The 19,506-nt window shown below is 27.3% G+C and overlaps 3 protein-coding genes across 5 annotated transcripts; 2 read left to right on the top strand and 1 right to left on the bottom strand.

The window, feature by feature from the left end:
* Positions 1 to 2,903: 2,903 nt before the first annotated feature.
* LOC123271209 (homocysteine S-methyltransferase-like) lies at positions 2,904 to 5,121 on the top strand. 2 transcript variants are annotated; one of them, XM_044737461.1, is made up of 2 exons: positions 2,904 to 4,386; positions 4,986 to 5,121. In XM_044737461.1, exon 1 carries the CDS (start codon positions 3,402 to 3,404, stop codon positions 4,377 to 4,379), a length of 978 nt encoding a protein of 325 aa, XP_044593396.1. In that variant the 5' UTR covers positions 2,904 to 3,401; the 3' UTR covers positions 4,380 to 4,386; positions 4,986 to 5,121. The 2 variants fall into 2 exon arrangements, with proteins under 2 accessions (XP_044593396.1, XP_044593395.1); XM_044737460.1 differs by having other exon boundaries at positions 2,904 to 4,389; positions 4,985 to 5,072.
* Positions 5,122 to 5,127: 6 nt separating this feature from the next.
* On the bottom strand, positions 5,128 to 12,632 carry LOC123271208 (leucine--tRNA ligase, cytoplasmic). Its single transcript, XM_044737459.1, has 4 exons — positions 12,467 to 12,632; positions 12,070 to 12,279; positions 7,630 to 10,735; positions 5,128 to 5,388 (listed from the first exon to the last, which is right to left on the bottom strand). The coding sequence occupies exons 1-4, from the start codon at positions 12,467 to 12,469 to the stop codon at positions 5,177 to 5,179; spliced, it is 3,531 nt and encodes a 1,176-aa protein (XP_044593394.1). The 5' UTR covers positions 12,470 to 12,632; the 3' UTR covers positions 5,128 to 5,176.
* A 3,999-nt stretch (positions 12,633 to 16,631) lies between these two features.
* Positions 16,632 to 19,334, top strand: LOC123271407. Of its 2 annotated transcripts, XM_044737718.1 has the most exons (5): positions 16,632 to 16,664; positions 16,746 to 17,005; positions 17,069 to 17,312; positions 18,321 to 18,614; positions 18,864 to 19,334. In XM_044737718.1, the coding sequence occupies exons 3-5, from the start codon at positions 17,148 to 17,150 to the stop codon at positions 19,194 to 19,196; spliced, it is 792 nt and encodes a 263-aa protein (XP_044593653.1). In that variant the 5' UTR covers positions 16,632 to 16,664; positions 16,746 to 17,005; positions 17,069 to 17,147; the 3' UTR covers positions 19,197 to 19,334. The 2 variants fall into 2 exon arrangements, with proteins under 2 accessions (XP_044593653.1, XP_044593652.1); XM_044737717.1 differs by having other exon boundaries at positions 16,746 to 17,312.
* The last annotated feature ends 172 nt before the right edge of the window (positions 19,335 to 19,506 follow it).

Raw genomic sequence — 19,506 nt, forward strand, 5'->3', positions numbered from 1 at the left:
TAAAAAATTGCCAGACAAATTTTTATTAACACTGAAGTTAATGACATCGAAATTAGCAGTCACTTAACAATTTTTTAATTTTATTTAATAAAATAATTTGTCCCAAAAAATAATTTAAAAAAAATTTCATTTTTTATTTTTTAAAATTTTCAAATATCAATTTTTTTTTTTTTTTTAATTTATATTAAAAATTCTACTTGTGAAAATTAAAAAAATTAATGATACTGAAGTTAGCAGACAACTGTCAGTTTTTATAACAAATCAATTACACTAAAAACAAAAATCCTTTTAAAATTTTTCACTAATTATTTCATTGCTATAAAATTACAAAAAAATTTTAAATAGCTGTAAGCAGTCATTAAATAATTCTTTAATTTTTTTTAACAAACAAATTTGTTCCAAAAAATAATTTTTAAAAAATTGCATTTTTTATTTTTTTAAATTTCTACATGCCAATTTTTTTTCTTATTTTAAAATTTTTTTTTGCCATAATTTATTTGTTAAAAAAAATTCTAATAATTATTTAATATCTGCTAAATTTATTTTCATGTAAACTTTAGTGTCATAAAAAATTATGTGGAAATTTTTAGAAGCATTTTTTAAAAATAATTAATTTATTAAAAAATTGACAGCTGTCAGCTAACTTCACTATAATTTTTAATATAGATTTATTTTTAAAAAGTTAATAGCAAAATAATAAAATATTTGTAAAACTAAATAAAAATTTTCAATGATAATTAATTTAGAAGATATTTATTAAATTTTAATAATTTTTTTAACAAAAAATATGGAAAAAAAAATTGATATGTAGAAATTTTAAAAAATTAAAAATGTCATTTTTTGGAACAAATTTGTTGGTTGAAAAAAAATAAAAAATGGTGAGGTGACTGCTAACTTTAATGTCATAAATTTGGCAGTTACACATCTTTACTCCAAATTACTCAACTCTGCGACATACTGTAAATAAAAATAATCGAAAAACCTAAAAAAAAAAACGACAACTTTATTCAATTGATTCATTACTCTATGCTAACTTTATTCAACGCTAAGTTTACTGGGTTGCGGTCAACTAGTCAGATCGACAACATTCCAAATTATTAAAACTCTAGAAAATTTAAAATTCCGCTACATTCAAAGTTTATAAAATACATTAGCTTAAATAGAATAACAGCCGAAAAACAATTTTGTAAATTATAAAACACCGGGTTATCGAATAAAAGTAAATATAAATCTTATATTCCTCAAGAGTTAAAATTAATTTGATTTCGAAAAAGGGTTGTTCCGACGTATATTCATCCGAATACTCATCTATCCGAATAATGATTCGGCCGAAAATTACTCATCCAAAAAATTGGAAATTTTTCTTAGATGGTCCACCTTTACAATCATGAAATTTGAGTGTTTTCCATACATGCTTGTAAATTAAAATAAAATTAATTAATTTAAAATTAATTAAAAAAAATTTCTAATCTAATTATAAAATTATTTACATTTTTCGGCTAAATGAGTGTTCGTCTGTTCATTCATTTTGGCGTATAAATTTTCGTTGTTATGTTTTTTAATTTATTGAGACTTTGTAACTTTGAAAGATTCTATTAATATAGCTTTAGATTTTTCTTTATTTAAGATTATATTTTTCGGAATTTTAAAATTTGTAAAATTAATTATTTTAAATTACATTTAATATTTACTTTCTAAGTTCTAGTAATTTATTAATTCGGAATGTTGTTAGTCTGACTAGTTGACTGCAACCCCCGAATACTCATCTATCCGAATAATGATTCGGCCGAAAATTACTCATCCAAAAATTGGAAATTTTTCTTAGATGGTCCACCTTTACAATCATGAAATTTGAGTCTTTTCCATACATGCTTGTAAATTAAAATAAAATTAATTTTCAAAAATTAATTAATTTAAAATTAATTAAAAAAAATTTCTAATCTAATTATAAAATTATTTACATTTTTCGGCTAAATGAGTGTTCGTCTGTTCATTCATTTTGGCGTATAAATTTTCGTTGTTATGTTTTTTAATTTATTGAGACTTTGTAACTTTGAAAGATTCTATTAATATAGCTTTAGATTTTTCTTTATTTAAGATTATATTTTTCGGAATTTTAAAATTTGTAAAATTAATTATTTTAAATTACATTTAATATTTACTTTCTAAGTTCTAGTAATTTATTAATTCGGAATGTTGTTAGTCTGACTAGTTGACTGCAACCCAGTTTACTCAGTTCCAACTGTATTTCATGAAATCTTTATGCAATGGTATGTTATAAGTGATGGCGCGCTTTTAATCATCTCTATTAAATTATTTTTTGTTTAATAATATGTTTACTTTAAATAAGTTAAAAAAAAAAAAAACTTTAATAATTTTATTCTTAAAAAATAAAATTCTATTTTTTTACAAACTTTACTCAATTACATAAAATTTATATATCTATATATATTAAAAATTTTTTTTTTTATTTATTAAATTATTTTATTGGAGTACAGATTGCACAGAGCTGAGAAATTTTGAGTACAGTTTTGTTTTTGCCGAATAAAATATTATTAAATAAAAAAATATTGAATAGAGATTTTTAAAAGCGCGCTATCACTTATAAAATACTATTGAGTAAAGATTTCATTAAATAAAGTTGAAACTAAATAACGTTAGCATTGAGTAGTGAATTAATTATGAAAATGAAGTTAGCTGACATTTCAAAATTTTTAGAAATTTTTTATTGAAAAAATTTTAATTAAATAATTAAAAAAAAAATTTCACATGCAAAAAATTGAAAAACTATAAGTGCAATTTTTTATAAATATCTTTTTAATTTTAATTTAATAAATAAAAACAATCAAAAATTTTTAGACGTCTGCTAAGTTCAGTGTCAAAATTAATTGAATAAAGTTTTTATTTTTTTTGAAAGTTATTCAATTTTTTATGTCGAGTACAGTATGTCGCCGAGTTGAGTAATTTGGAGTAAAGATGTGTAACTGCCATAAATTTTCATTAAAAAAAAATCAATTCAGACAAATAAATTATGACGATTAATATTTCATAAAATTATGATTATATTTATCTGACACTCATTGACTCGTTGACAGTTAACGAATTTAATTCAAACATCTTGAAATAACTTCCAGTAGGTAGCGTTGTCTTTTGTTTTTTTTTTTTTTTTTTTTTTTATTATTATTTTTCAACAATCACAAATCACATCACAACACGTAAATACACGTAACAACACGTATATATGCACGTTGCATTATTATACTACGCAGTTAGCCGGAAAGCGTCCAGTTTAGTTCTAGTGCATTGAATCACTAACCGGAATCTTCTTACCTGTACTGTACTGTATCTAAAATCTTTTTAAAAAAATTACTAATTAACAATAAAAATAAACAAAAGAAAAAATGACCAAGATAAAGGTGTTAGACGGAAGCTATTCATCTCAAATATTCACTCACGTGAACAAGAACCCAGATGGAGACCCACTGTGGACCGCGCGTTTCTTGGTGACAGATCCCGACGCGGTCCGTGACACGCATTTAGATTTTCTGCGTGCAGGTAGTGACATAATCGAGACAAACACCTACCAGGCGTCAATGGACGGCTTTTGTAAGTACCTAGGTGTCACAGAAGCTGACAGCTTAGACATAATTGTAAAAGCAGTAGATCTTGCGAAGCAGGCTGTAAAAATCTACAAAGAAGAAATAAAAGAAAATGAGAGCGCTGTTAATGACAACCCTTTGGTCGCCGGGTCTTGCGGGCCCTACGGCGCTGTTCTTCATGACTGCTCAGAGTACACCGGGTCTTACGGTAAGAAAGTGTCCAAAGAATTCCTGAGAGATTGGCACAGACTCAGAATGGAGACTCTGATAAAAGCCGGCGTTGATCTTCTGGCAATTGAAACAATTCCTTGCGCAGAGGAAGGTGAAGCTCTGGTGGAATTGCTGAAAGAATTTCCAACCACCAGGGCCTGGCTGTCTTTTTCGTGCTCCACTGACGGGTCCACCCTGGTAGATGGAAGTAATTTTAAAGAAACTGCCTTAAAGTGTTACAAAAACTCCTTGCCAGGTCAGCTGATTGCTGTCGGTGTTAATTGCTTGTCGCCTCATCACGTCTCCGCTTACTTGTCCAAGATTAACAAAGACTGTGAAGGAAAACCAGTGCCTTTAATTGCTTACCCCAACAGTGGGGAAGTTTTCACTCCTGGAGAAGGTTGGAAGACAAATGGAAAGTCTTGTGACATCAAGAAGTACACTCACGAGTGGCTGGAACTCGGAGTTCAGTATATTGGAGGCTGCTGCAGGACCACTGCTGCTGATGTCGCTAAAATTAGAAGTGAAGTTGACTCTTGGAAGTCCCAAGAGAGAGAAACCTCCGTTTGAGTCTGTTAATTTTTAATGAAAATTTAATTAACATGAAAATTAAGATAGCCGACAATTAAAAATTTATTAAATTTTTTTTTATTCAAAAAATTATTACAAAAATATTTTTAAAAAATTCATTTGTAAAAAATTTTAAAAACTACACGTGCAATTTTTTTTTAATATTTTGGAGTTATAATTTAATAAATAAAAAAAATTATAAACGTCGGCTAACTTTAATATTATTAAATTAGCCGATATTTGAAAATTTTTATAATTTACTTTATTGAAAAATAATTTTTAAAAAATTATAATTTTCACATGTAGAAAATTTTAAAAATTATACGTGGAATTTTTAAAAAATAGTTTTTTCTAATTTTTAATCAATAAAACAAATTAAAAATTCTTCAGTGTCGGCTAACTTAATTTTTATGAAACTAAAATTAGCCGACAGTGAAAAATTTTCATTTTTTTTTTATTAATTAAATTAAGAAAAAAAAATATTTAAAAAAAATTGCACGTATAGTTTTTCAAATTTTTAAAATGTGGAATTTTTTTGTAATGATTTTATTAATAAAAAAAAATTCTGAATAATTGTCAAATGTCTGCTAATTTCAGTATCATAATTTTCACGGTCATTTTGATAAAGTTTATATTCTATATTTTGTATTTTTGCATACTTGAACTTGTTATCTTGCTGATAAAATATTTATATGTAATTTTTTCATCCTAAAATAATTTAATAAAATAATAAATAAATTTAAAACAGTTTTATCAAGGTGGTATTTTATTAAATAAGTTAGATTATTTTAACAGCGCTACTTGATAAAGTACAAAATTTCATCTCCTAGTGAATGGCTTTCCTTGCTGGATTTACTATTAACTTTTATTGTTTTAGTTTCGAGGTTGACGTTGAATACTGCGTCTGAAGGTATCTGTACTTTTCCATTGAAAATATTCGCCAGGTTCGGGATTGTTCGAGGTCCTAGGACTGGGTCTTCGTACCGGTAGAGAAGCACCGATGATACGTCTAGAAAATTTTAGTTATTTATTAATAAGTATAAAAATTTTTTAAATAATAATTTTTCAAAATTTAATTTTATAAAAAAAATTTCTTATAATTGTTTTAAGGCCAATAAGAAAGCCGCAATTTTATAATTAAGATTTTCATAATTAGAACAAATTTGAATCATCTACATTACAAAGTCTTGACTTTAATTTGTGCCTTTTCAAGATTTCATATTATTCTCACCGATAGTTAATTTATGATGATAAGTATTTAGGCTGCATTCGAAAATGCTCTATCTTTAGATACATAATTAAGAAATGATCTTGCATCTCGTGAACTATTGACATTTTTAAAGATATAAGCTCATTCTGATGTTACACTCATCGAGACCTTTCATTTAAATACCCACATCAATTTTTCATATATTTTATATATTTATATATATAATATATATATGTATAGATGAAAAATATATAAAAATGCATGTGGGTACTCAAATGAAAGCTCTTGATGAGTGTAACATCAGGATAAGCTTATATTTTAAAAAATGTAAATAATAAAGCAATGACGTTGTATTTTGTCTACTGATGATATTTTTAACAATATAAGCTCATCCTGGAGTTACACTGATCGAGACCTTTCATTTAAATACCCACATCAATTTTTCATATATTTTATATATATATATTATATATGTGTATATATGAAAAATATATAAAAATGCATGTGGGTACTCAAATGAAAGCTCTTGATGAGTGTAACATCAGGATAAGCTTATATTTTAAAAAATGTAAATAATAAAGCAATGACGTTGTATTTTGTCCACTGATGATATTTTTAACAATATAAGCTCATCCTGGAGTTACACTGATCGAGACCTTTCATTTAAATACCCACATCAATTTTTCATATATTTATCCACAGATTCGGTAGAATCTGGCGCTAAGTTCCGTTCAAATCCGTTGTAAACGGAGCGCCAGACTACCGATTATGTTTACTGTAAGCAGAACGGTATTTTGAGGTTGCAAAATTTTATTTAATTCTACGGTACTTCTTGTTCCTAAATTTTATATTATAACAGTAATTCATGCTTTATTTTACTGATATTAATTAATTATATTTAATTATAATAATTAATCTACTTGAAATTATTAAATTTTATCAGCGCAAACTATAGCAAGCTCAAAAATTTCGATCCTGACTTTTTGTCTATGTAAAAAGTGACATGTCACAGACTAAATAATTCGAGAATGCATGGTAATCTTCCAATAGATGGGAAACTACAGTTAAAAAAATACATTTCACAGCTTGCATCTACAGGATGTAGCTGTAGCTTCAAGAGGATAGTTTGCTATAAAAAATGCAGCCAACGCGAGATTTAAATTGGTACCAATTGTAAATTATTATTATAATTACAAAAAATACTAAAATTCGAACAAAAACAGTTTCAGTGTAAAAAAAAATCGCGCCAAATCCACGTTCATAAGACTATTAAGAAAAAAAATTTCTTATTTCTTTACAAAAAGATATAAAATAAAAAAATTAAAAAATCCAAGTAACCGATATGATTGTATTTGATTTTCGGAAATTAAAAAAAATTTTATTGTAAATTTGAAAATTAAAACAAAAATTTTGGAACGTATTTAGTGTGCGTGGTTGCAAAATATTTTACTTTTAATGAAATTCGTAAAATCTATTTACTAGGACTTTAAAAAAATTGAAATACACAATGACGCACACCAAGTACGTTCCAAATTTTTTTTTTCCAAAATAGCAACATGAAATGATTTTAGAAAGTAAAAGATGGTTTAATTTAAGTGTTTTTCCGGTGTACATCTACTTATATCATTGTATAAGTGTAATATGATTGGGATAGAGGCATTTAAAGATCACAAAATTTCTTGACCTTGACTAGTCGAGTATAAAGCACAACCTCACGCGCTTCGCGCTATGAGGCGTGCAATGATCTTATATTTTTAAAAATCTCAATATTTAAGAAAGTACACTACAATTTAACAAAATTCATTATTTAATAAACCAAAATTTCATTTACTTATATTTCACAACTCCCGGAAGTCACATAGTGACTGGGTTGCTCGTTTGTACTAATCTCAATTAACAAATTACAGCAAAAAAATTATTCATTTAAAAAATTTTCAACTAAACGTTCAAAATTTAATTTCATCAAAAAACATCTACAATTTTCTCTTAAAACCTCAATCCAATTACTTATAAAAAATAACATTAAAAAATAAAATTTACCTTTAATCCGTTTATTCTCCTTCGCAATTTTCCCCGCAACATCCGCAGCAGTATTCCCCTCGCAAACCTTAACACTTATTGTAAAAAGCCCACTGCACTTCTGCGGATTAATCGCCCTAACCCCCACCCCCGGACTCGCAAAAAAGCTAATATAAGGCGCTCCAGGACAGCATTCTTCCTTAGTTTTCTCCGGCGCATTATCAGTATACTGAATCTCAATATCTTCCAAATCAAGAGTACTCTTCAAGTACTCCTTGCTCCCCTTAAGAACACTCACTTCATCAAACTCCAGCGTCAAATTAAGCGCATTAAGCCCTACAGTTTGCATTTTTTCCCTCGTAGCTTGCACAAACGGCATCACCCGCTTCATATACTTCTTAAGTTCATTCCTCTTTCCCAATTCTACACTAATAACTTTATTATCCGGCAGCAAATTATTATTCTTACAATAAAGCTCCTTCATCGTCGTCAAAACGGCGCTTTGCCACGGAGGAAATGTTTTAGCGACCCAAATAATTCCTCGGTCTGGTTTCTCTCCCTCAATTTTCTCCATTTTTCCCTTCCCAGTTTTCTTAACACTATAATTCTTCAACAAAATCCTAAAAGAGTGCGCCGCATCCATTAAATACTGCGAAGATTTTATCAAAATATTATCAATATTTCCAACTTCAGGCCAGCGCGCTTTAAGAACACTTTCTTTATTAATAACACTCCTTACATGTTCGCAAACATGCGGACAAATCGGAGCTAATAAAATAGTTTGCAAATCAATATAATCCATAATTAAACCCCAATTGACTCCCTCTAACGAACTAAGCTGTATATATTTATCCCTCGCAGTCTGTAGCTCAAAAAATCCTGTCCTTAAAGCTTCCTTATACAACATTTTCTCATAATTTTCTTTAGTCTCTTTTATTTTAAGATTCATCTCACTTAAAAAGACTTTATCATTAAAAGTCACGGGCTTTCCTTTCCTGAAACTCTTCTCAGTCTCCACAACTTCCTTAACCCACTCAATAAAAGTATACAGCCGAAGAATCCCAGCATCTGCCATAGACTCAACAAAATTAGCATCTTCAACAGAATCCCCCGAGTCTGCAAGACACAATCTCATACCATCAGCAGAAAACTTCTCCACAGCTTCAGTCAAAGTCAAGAAATTCCCCTCAGACTTGGACATCTTCGCAGAGTTCAGCATCAAGTGTCCATTGGCTCTAATTCCACGTGGCCAATTTTCCTCCTGGTCTTCCCAAATTGCCACGTGGTTATAAATATAAAACGTAAGATGATTCTGGATCAAATCTTTCCCAGAAACTCGCAAGTCTACCGGGTACCAGTACTGAAATTCCCTTCGCATATTTTCCAGTGCCTCTTTTTTAATCCCAGTTTTTGGTAATTTTACATTTTTAAAAAAAATATAGTCCCAAACTTCCGGAGTCATTTGCTCTGCTTTAATCCCTAAAACATTAGGCTTGTCTCCTTTAAAACTTCCACCCTGGAGCATGTGAGCTACTGTATAATAAGCGTTGTAAATCGTAGAGTCAGATAACGACTCTATCAACCAATTTTCATCCCAGGGTAATTTAGTTCCTAGCCCGTAAGTCCTCGAGCAAGCATACTCATGCAGCCAATCTAAACAAGCCAGAAAATTCTTTTTAACTTCTTCGTGAAAAGTCTCGATATTTTCCAGCGCTTTTAGCGCTTGTTTCTTCCAACAAGCTTCTCCATAGTCTAAGTACCACTGGTCGCACAAAGCAACTACGCACTCATCATTAGACCTAGAGATAATTAATTTCTCCGGTTCGTAATAAACAACAGCTGATTTTTCATCAATCATTTTTTTTTGGATCATTTTTTTCACATCTTGAATTTTTTTACCCTTATATTCTCCAACTAAGAGCACCCCTTCGTAAAATCCCTTTAAATAAACCATCTCTTTGGCCTGCTGGAGCTTCTCTTTGTCATTTTGTGACTGAATTTTTAATTGGTTGTATAAAGTAACGGCAGCTAAATTACCAAATTCGGGAATTTCTAGCACAGAAATTGGTTCGTAAGGAAGAACCATCTCATCTTTGATTTTATACTTGTCTCTTAAAGCTTGTTTTTTTTTCAAGTCAACAAGCGCCGCGTAATCATCAGGAGAGTCACTGGGAACTGAAGTAACAACTCCGGTACCCTTGTCTTCTTTAATTGTCAACATGGGAAGAGTATAGATGACCTTGTGGCTGGTCAAGGGACTATTTAAAGGCAGTCCCATTAATTCTTGACCAACAAATTCGGCAATAATAGGAATTTCTCCTTCAACTTTCATGAATCCTTGGTAAGACATATTTTTAGCAGCTCTTTTAGTGGAAATAAAGACGTCATTGTTAGCTAAAGTATAAGCAATGTATTTAATGTCAGGGTGGATCCAACAATTAGTTTGTCCGTACATTGTCTCGGGTCTTAAAGTCGCTGCAACTAAATAAGTATTATTTTTAAAATTTTTGAGCTTCTCGGGAAGCTCAAGGACTTTCATTTTAACTAGAGTGTACTCTTGAGGACCTACACCTTCTCCGGAGGATCTATCGTGGTCCATGCAAGGCTGGTTGTCTTTGGGGGAGAAAATAGTGTAGCGCTTTCCGTACTTTACCTTGTTCTTGGCCTTTAAATGTTGGAATTGCCAACGTACGAAGGAATCGAAGAAAGGATTTGCGTCGGTTGTGATAAAAGTGCGCCGCCAGTCGACGTGAAGGCCGATTGATTTCAAGTCAGCGACTGCTCGAGGGGGAAAATAGTCCAGCCAGTAGGACGCGTCGGCGAATTTTTTTATCTCGGAATCTTCGATTCCGAGACTTCGCATAATTTGCCACTGGTATTTAGCCGTTCCGGCTTTAGCGACGGCTTTGCTCTTTTTTCCTTTGCTTTTGTCCTTGATTATCGCGGCAGTTGGGTCTTCTACGGTGGTGACTTCTTCCTCCTGGTCGGGGAAGTTTGGAGGGTAGCCGAAGACTTGCATCTCGCGCATTAGCTTGTCGGCGCAGGCTTTTATTGGCATCCCGGTGCAGTGGAAGCCGAAAGGGAAAAGAACTTTCTTTCCGAGGAGTCGGTTGAATCTTACTGCAAACTTTAATTTATTTTGGTATTATTAACAATCTTGCAGTGATTTGTGAAATATGAATAAAGAAAATTTTGAGTTATTTAATAATTACTTTTGGTAAATTGGAGTGTATTTTCTTAACTATTGAGATTTTTTAAGATATAAGCTCATTTTGATGGTACACTCATCAAGAGCTTTCAAATGAGTACCCACATGCATTTTTGATATATTTTTCATATATACATATATATAATATATATAAATATATAAAATATATGAAAAATTGATGTGGGTACTTAAATGAAAGGTCTCGATGAATGTAACATCGGGATGAGCTTATATCATTAAAAATGTGAATAGTTCCCAAAATCAATATAATTTCTCAACTATTGACATTCTTAAAGATATAAGCTCATCCCGATGTTACACTCATCAAGAGCTTTCATTTGAGTACCCACATGCATTTTTGATATATTTTTCATATATACATATATACAATATATATACATATATACAATATATATAAATATATGAAAAATAGATGTGGGTACTCAAATGAAAGGTGTCGATGAATGTAATGTCGGGGTGTGCTTATATCTTAAAAAATGTCAATAGTTTACAAGATTCAATGTCATTTCTTAACTATTGACGGTTTAAAAGATATAAGCTCATCCCGATGTTACACTCATCAAGGGCTTTCATTCAAGTACCCACATGCATTTTTGATATATTTTTCATATATACATATATATAATATATATAAATATATAAAATATATGAAAAATTGATGTGGGTACTTAAATGAAAGGTCTCGATGAATGTAACATCGGGATGAGCTTATATCATTAAAAATGTGAATAGTTCACAAAATTCAATATAATTTCTCAACTATTGACATTCTTAAAGATATAAGCTCATCCCGATGTTACACTCATTAAGTGCTTTCATTTGAGTACCCACATGCATTTTTGATATATTTTTTATATATACATATATGTAATATATATATAAATATATAAAATATATGAAAAATTGATGTGGGTACTCAAATGAAAGGTCTCGATGAGTGTAACATCAGGATGAGCTTATATCTTTAAAAATGTTAATGTTTCACAAGATACAAGGTAATAAAAAGGTAATATGCCTTGAAAAGGCATAAATTCAAGTCAAAACATTTGCAATGACATTAAACTTCACTAAAAAAACCGATTTTATCATATAACTATTCTGAACACAAAATTTTCCTTATTCTCTTAATAACATAGATTTTTTATTATTTATAATTGAAAGATGTAAGTAAGTAGAGTCTACTGAAACTAATCATCTTCAGAACATTAACTTTTAATTTATTAGACAATTACCTCGCATTTTGATAGAGAGAACGTGTGACCTAGATGAAGCCGGCCATTCATATAAGGGAACGGAAAAGTAGCCAAGAATTTTTCGTCTTTGGACTTGGCTTTTTTAGGAGCATCTTCCTCATATGCTTTGCTCGCTTCCCACTTGGCTTGGACTTCTTTTTCTATTCTTTGGAGGTACTCTACTTTGAAGGTTCCCTTTCGTTCATTAGCCTGCAAATAAAAAGATTTAAATATTTTTATGTCGTAAATATAATTAATATAACGGATTTACAACAGCTGCTAAATATTTAAGTAGGTTAGGATTTTTGTGTAATTATATTAATCCGCAATTTAAGAATTTTATTATAATAATTAAGTATGTTATTGATGTTCAGTAATAAAAATTGTTGGTACTCACCATTTTTGAGTGTGTAAGTTTTAATTACACAGTTTATATTGTATTTTTGGTAATACACGTGAACATCCGGCTTCTGAGAAGAACATACACAAGTTTATATTACATGCGCGTTTTTTTTACCTTGCTGACACATGAGTTGTGCGTAATGAAAACGAACTCCATTTTTATGCGCCATTTTTTAAATTGTTAATGCTGACATGACATTATTTGTTGGATATATTTGGGTTGCAGTCAACTAGTCAGACTAACAACATTCCGAAATAATAAATTACTAGAACTTAGAAAGTAAATATTAAATGTAATTTAAAATAATTAATTTTACAAATATTAAAATTCCGAAAAATATAATCTTAAACAAAGAAAAAACTAAAGCTATATTAATAGAATCTTTCAAAGTCACTAAGTCTCAATAAATTAAAAAACATAACAACGAAAATTTATACGCCAAAATGAATGAACAGACGAACACTCATTTAGCCGAAAAATGTCAATAATTTTATATTTAGATTAGAAAGTTTTTTAAATTAATTATTTTAATTCATTTTATTTTAATTTACAAGCATGTATGGAAAACACTCAAATTTCATGATTGTAAAGGTGGACCATCTAAGAAAAAATTTTCAATTTTTTGGATGAGTAATTTTCGGCCGAATCATTATTCGGATAGATGAGTACTTATTCGGATAAATATACTTCGGAACAACCCTTTTTCGAAATCAAATTAATTTGAACTCTTGAGGAATATAAGATTTATATTTACTTTTATTCGATAACCCGATGTTTTATAATTTATAAAATTGTTTTTCGGCTGGTATTCTAATTAAGCTAATGTAATTTATAAACTTTGATTGTAGCGGAATTTTAAATTTTCTAGAGTTTTAATAATTCGGAATGTTGTCGATCTGACTAGCTGACCGCAATCCATATATTTCATCATTCTTGGGTGTATTGACATTTTATTACACTGAAGTTGACAGACATTAGAAATTAATTATTATATGTTACAACAATCAAATTATTATGAAATAAATTTAATAAAAAAATTCCACATGTAAAAAAAAATAATAAGGAACATTTTAGGAGTATTTTTTTTTAGTGCAATTAATTTGATATCGACAATTATTAATAACAATAATTAATTATTATTAACAATTAATTTGTTGTTATAAAATTGACAGCTATCAGCTAACTTCAGTATCATTTTATAATGAAAATTAAGTTAGCCGACATTTAAAAATTTTTAGAATTTATTTTGAGTGGAAAATTATTACAAAAAAATTTTTTTTTTAATTTTCATCTGTAAAAAACATTTTTTAGTTCTAGCTTAATAAATGAAAAAATTAAAAATGTCGGCTAAGTTTAGTATTATGATTTAATTGACAGATTTAAATAAATTGACTTGTTAAGTATTTAATTTAAAACTAAAAATTAGTGAAAATTAAATTAGCCGACATCTGAAAATTTTTATAATTATTTTTATTGAAAAAATTGTTAAAATAAAATTTAGTGAAAAAATTTCACATGTAAAAAATTTGAAAAATTACATGTGTAAATTTTTTAAAGTATTTTTTTTACTTGTAATTGTTGAAAAAAATAGAAAAATTTTTGAACGTCGGCTAACTTTAGTATCATAAAAATTAATGATACTGAATTTAATGAAAATTAAATTAGCTGACACTCAAAAATTTTGGATTATTTATTTAAATTAAATATTAGAACTAAAAATCTATTTTTTAAAAATTCCAAGGATAATTTTTAAAATTTTCTACATGTGAAAATTTTTGTTTTAATTTTTTAAAAATTATTTTTCAATAAAATAAATTTTCAAATGTGTCGGCTTATATAATTTTCATCTAAATTTAACAGACATCTAACAATTTTTTAGATTGTTATAACAATTAAATTGTAAAGAAAAAAATTTAGTGAAAAAATTTCACATGTAGAAAATTTTAAAAATTACATGTGTAAATTTTTTAAAGTATTTTTTTTACTTGTAATTGTTGAAAAAAATAGAAAAATTTTTGAACGTCGGCTAACTTTAGTATCATAAAAATTAATGATACTGAATTTAATGAAAATTAAATTAGCCGACACTCAAAAATTTTGGATTATTTATTTAAATTAAATATTAGAACTAAAAATCTATTTTTTAAAAATTCCAAGGATAATTTTTAAAATTTTCTACATGTGAAAATTTTTGTTTTAATTTTTTAAAAATTATTTTTCAATAAAATAAATTTTCAAATGTCGGCTAATTTAATTTTCATCTAAATTTAACAGACATCTAACAATTAAATTGTAAAGAAAAAAATTTAGTGAAAAAATTTCACATGTAGAAATTTTAAAAAATTATAAGTGTGAATTTTTAAAAATATTCTTTTTATAATAATAGATTTGTTATAAAAATTTGAATAATTATCAGATGTCTGCTAATTTCAGTATCATAAAAATCAATTATTGTTATAATGAATTAATTATTTTTTCGTTTAATTAATTTAAAAATATTTAGAAGTATTAATTATACATCTATGTGGATAAATAAATTCTGATACTCAATTGTTTAGATGTGAGGCTCCGTTTTTTTTTAATAAGGAATAAAAAACATGATAATGAAGTAAGCTGACAACTATCAATTTTTTAATTTCTATAACAAATCAATTACAATAATAAAAATGTTTTTAAAAATTTCTGCTTGTAATTTTTTTTTAATTTTTACATGTGGAAATTTTTTATTAAATTTTTTTTATAATAATTTTTAATGGTGAAAATTAATTTAGTATATATTTAATAATTTTAAGAATTTTATAACAAATAAATTATGGCAAAAAAAAATTAGAACTTCAGTTTAATAAATAATAATTTTTCCTTATAATTAGTTCAACAATAAATAACAAATTTTTTTATAAAAAAAATTGTTAACAATTCTTAAAATACACATAAATATACTGCTAGTTAAAAATAAAAATAAATTAACGTAAAATTGTTTCTTATTTTCAGACCAAAGCAATAAAGAAATCATTAAGCGAAAAAATTGATCAATTATCCTTCCAAATACAAAAAATTCTAACTGTTTATTATATTATAAATAATATAAATTATTTACTTATTATTTAGCAATAAGATAATATAATATAAAAAAGGTATATCATGCCATCAGTGCATAAATAATTATTAGTCAATAGAAGATAGATCTATCATTTAAGTATTCTAACGGTCTTAGCAGTCAACTATGCTAGGAAATACTCCAGCGAACCGCGAATCTTAAACTAATAATTTATCACTAAATACAAATCACAATATTACTAGGCCTCTGTACTCTGATAAAGTGAACAAATGGCTTTCTTTTTTATATAATGATTTAATGATTGACAGATCAAGTGCTATCATTACTATATAGCAGTTCCAGATTCTAGATCCAACAACCAACAACCAACACCGAGCTTGGAATTCGTGAATTTTTATAAACCAAACGATTTTTTACGACTTAAATTAGCAATTTAAATATTTCTCCCATAAATGTCAGGATTTTTTAGGCCACCGTTAAAAATTTAGCATAAAAAAGAAATAAGTTGCTTGTAATTATAATAATTTCTAAATTCTCTTCAAGCTTTTCAATTTAATACGCGTGATTAAATTTTTGTAATTTAATTTATATTTAAACATTAATTAAACAATTTATATAGCTTAGTAAAACTCTTCACTTTTTTATTTAGAAAAATTGCATAATCTTATGAAAATTAATTTAGCATATATTTAATAATTTTAAGAATTTTATAACAAATAACTTATGGCAAAAAAAAAATTAGAAAAAAAAATTGACTTGTAGAAATTTTAAAAAATTAAAAATCCAATTTTTTAAAGATAATTTTTTGGAAAACAAATTTTTTTTTGTAGTAAATTTTATTTTACTAAATTAAATAAATTAATTAATGAAGAATTTTTAAAAATTTTCAGCTGTCATTTAAACGAAAATTAATTTAGTAGATATTTTATAATTTTAAAAATTTTGTAAAAAATTACGGCAAAAAAATTGACATGTAGAAATTTAAAAAAAATAAAAAATCCAATTTTTTTTAAATAATTTTTTTGGAACAAATTTTTTTGTTAAATAAAATGAAAAAATTGTAAAGTGACTGCTAACTTTAATGTCATTGCATTCTTGCATTTGTTAAAATAATTTAAAAAAATAATAATAAAGGTAACGTAAACTTAAGTGACCTCAAAGACCGGTACTGGTTTTATATTATTACATTTTATTACATTTAATTTATTTTTTTAGGAATGAAATGAAGCATGTGTAACACATCAGGGTTGCCTTTTTTTTCTTCCCAACCAGGAAGTGGGGAACTGGAATCAGTAAACCAGTAACCAGTTTAACGCGCGCAGTCCTTTCATCCACATCGTGTGTGCTTCCTTATACAGTCTTCGGTATTATTAATTCTTATATTAGGAATTTTTCCACTGGAAGTTTGAAAAAAATATAACTTACCGACTTTATGATGATAAAAAAAATAAATTTTCTAATATTACTTTTTAAAAGTAAGTTTTGAGTGATATAATATTAGTGAGTTTTATTTAAATTAAGTGCACAATGACGTTCAGGTGGATCCAGGTGATACAATTGGTGCTGGTGACTTCAGTTTTTGCCTTTGAGACAAGTGAAGAATACTTACGCAAAGCGATGCATGAGCTTCAAGGAATACAGGCTCCGCTCTATACTAATTACCCCTTTTTTGCGGGGAAAAGGTACTCAAGGACTGCTAATATCTTGCAAGTGCAACAGGATACAAAGCCGGGGTACCCGCCTAAGAAAAGTGAGCCTGAAGTTAGTCAATATTATTCTCAGGTAATTTTTGGAAAAATTTTTTAGTACTTAATAGATTATTTTTTTTTCTTTGATTAAAATAAAACTGAGTGAATATTTTTAAAAAATTATGATGCTCAAGTCAACTGACAGATGATGATTTTATAATAATAAAGTTAGCCGACATTTTTTATTTTTTGATTTTGTTCAATTTATTAAATTGGAACTAAAAATTTTTTTTTTTAATTGCACTTACAATTTTTCAAATTTTTCACAAATGAATATTTAAAAAAAAAATTTTTTTGAAATGATTTTTTCAATAAAAAAAATTCTAAAAATTTTTAAATGGCTAACTTTATTGTCATGATGATTTTTAGGATTTTTTGTAACAAATAAATTATTGTACAAAAATTAATTTAGCAGAAATTTGATCATTTTTTTAACAAATAAATTGGAGCAAAAAAAATTGACATGTAGAAATTTAAAAAAATAACAAATGCAATTTTTTGAAAATAATTTTTTGGAAGATATTTGTTTCTTAAAAATAATTTTAAAAATGGTCAAATGACTAATGCTGATCCTAACTTTCACGTCATAAAAAATTCCACTTGTAGATATGTCAAAAAATTGTTCTTGTAATTTTTTTAAAAATGTCTTCTCAGAAGTAATTAATGTGTTGTAAAAATAAAATAAATGACAGATGTCGGTTTACTTTAGTTTCATTAAAAAATTGCACTTATAGTTTTTCAAATCTTCTAAATGAAAAAATTTTTTTTTTTTAATATTTTTAAGAAAAAAAATCATAAAAATTGTTTAATGTCAGCTAATTTAATTTTAATCATTTTTTTGACACTAAAATCAGCTGACACTGACTATTTTTATTTAAATTAAAAAATAAATCAGTATGAAGAAATATATCATTTTAAAAAATTGCCTTCGTTGTTTTTTTAAATTTCTTCATGTGTAATTTTTTTTTATAATAATAATTTGTAAGTTAGAAGAAATCTCGAAAATTGACAGGTGCCTCAACTTTTTGAAATTTTTTTTTAGATGCCACTGCCTATGCCGGTTGTAGTTTCGGACCAAACTAACATGCCTGAATTACCTCTCGGTTTCACTAAAAATGAATTAGCGATGATGTACAATCAGGCACTGCAATCCGGTAACGCGATAAATTTGCCGGGGTTGAAAAACTCATTGGAGTCTGGACAAATTCCTACTATCGTTGGTAATCATCTTCATATTCCTGACAGTAGTCAGCAGCAACAGCAGTTTGCATATTATTTTTATCCGCTAAGATCATTCATGGACACTCTTCAAAGTAATAATGGATATAAAACAATAGTAAGATTTTTTTTATATATTATAAATATTAATTTAATTTTTTAAATACCAAAATTAGAAAATTATAATAATAATTATAATTAAAAAAATTGGACTTGAAATTTTTTAAATTTCTATCTGTCAAATTTTTTATTTTAATTTTTTAAAAATGATTTTATTCAATAAAAAAATTTTTAAAATTTTAAAATGTCGGCTAATTTTATTTTTTAAGGAAATAATTATAAAATAAAAATTGTTTTTTTTTTTTAGAATGATTTAACACCACAGCAGTCAGTTCAAGAATCCCAAAAACAAATCATAATAAACCCTTTGTTTATGGCAATAAGCAGCTTCGTCGGGATGGCCTTAGTGTTTATGTTTGGAGTGATTGTTTTACCTAGAATACTTGGAGAGTTCAGGTCTCGGGTAGTCCATGATGAGCTCCTGAATCTCACAACAAATGTCAACGCAGCTATTGATAAGTACGAGCTCACAACAACGAGGCCGAAGACACCATTCGAAGAAGCTATGGTGGGAATCAAAACTAGACCGGTGCAACGCGTCAAGCGAAAAAAAATTCAGCGTAATAGGACTGTAATATAAATAACATGTATGTTTACCTGATTGAGGTTCATACATTTGACATACAAATAATTATTATTTATTTATTAGATAAATTTTAGCTTAATTTATCGTGATACTTAAAATCAGCAGACATACTCTATCTTTAGATACATAATTAAGAAATGACCTTGTAACTTGTAAACTATTGACATTTTTAAAGATATAAGCTCATCCCGATGTTACACTCATTGAGACCTTTTATTTGAGTACCTACATCAATTTTTCATATATTTTTTATATTTATATACTTCAAAAATACCATATATATAAAATATATAAAAATTGCCAT

The sequence above is a fragment of the Cotesia glomerata genome, linkage group LG9 (assembly GCF_020080835.1).
Source record: "Cotesia glomerata isolate CgM1 linkage group LG9, MPM_Cglom_v2.3, whole genome shotgun sequence".
In the NCBI taxonomy this organism is placed as follows: Eukaryota; Metazoa; Arthropoda; class Insecta; order Hymenoptera; family Braconidae; genus Cotesia; species Cotesia glomerata.

Bases quoted from the DNA above. Each gene is read 5' to 3' on its own strand.
- LOC123271208 (XM_044737459.1), bottom strand. The intron at 10,736-12,069 runs GTAATTGTCTAA...AATAAATTAAAG, and splicing joins TCTCTCTATCAAAATGCGAG to TTTGCAGTAAGATTCAACCG. The intron at 5,389-7,629 runs GTAAATTTTATT...AAAATTTTCTAG, and splicing joins GGAGAATAAACGGATTAAAG to ACGTATCATCGGTGCTTCTC.
- LOC123271209 (XM_044737461.1), top strand. From the start codon at position 3,402: ATGACCAAGATAAAGGTGTTAGACGGAAGCTATTCATCTCAAATATTC.
- LOC123271407 (XM_044737717.1), top strand. From the start codon at position 17,058: ATGACGTTCAGGTGGATCCAGGTGATACAATTGGTGCTGGTGACTTCA. The intron at 17,313-18,320 runs GTAATTTTTGGA...ATTTTTTTTTAG, and splicing joins TTAGTCAATATTATTCTCAG to ATGCCACTGCCTATGCCGGT. The intron at 18,615-18,863 runs GTAAGATTTTTT...TTTTTTTTTTAG, and splicing joins ATAATGGATATAAAACAATA to AATGATTTAACACCACAGCA.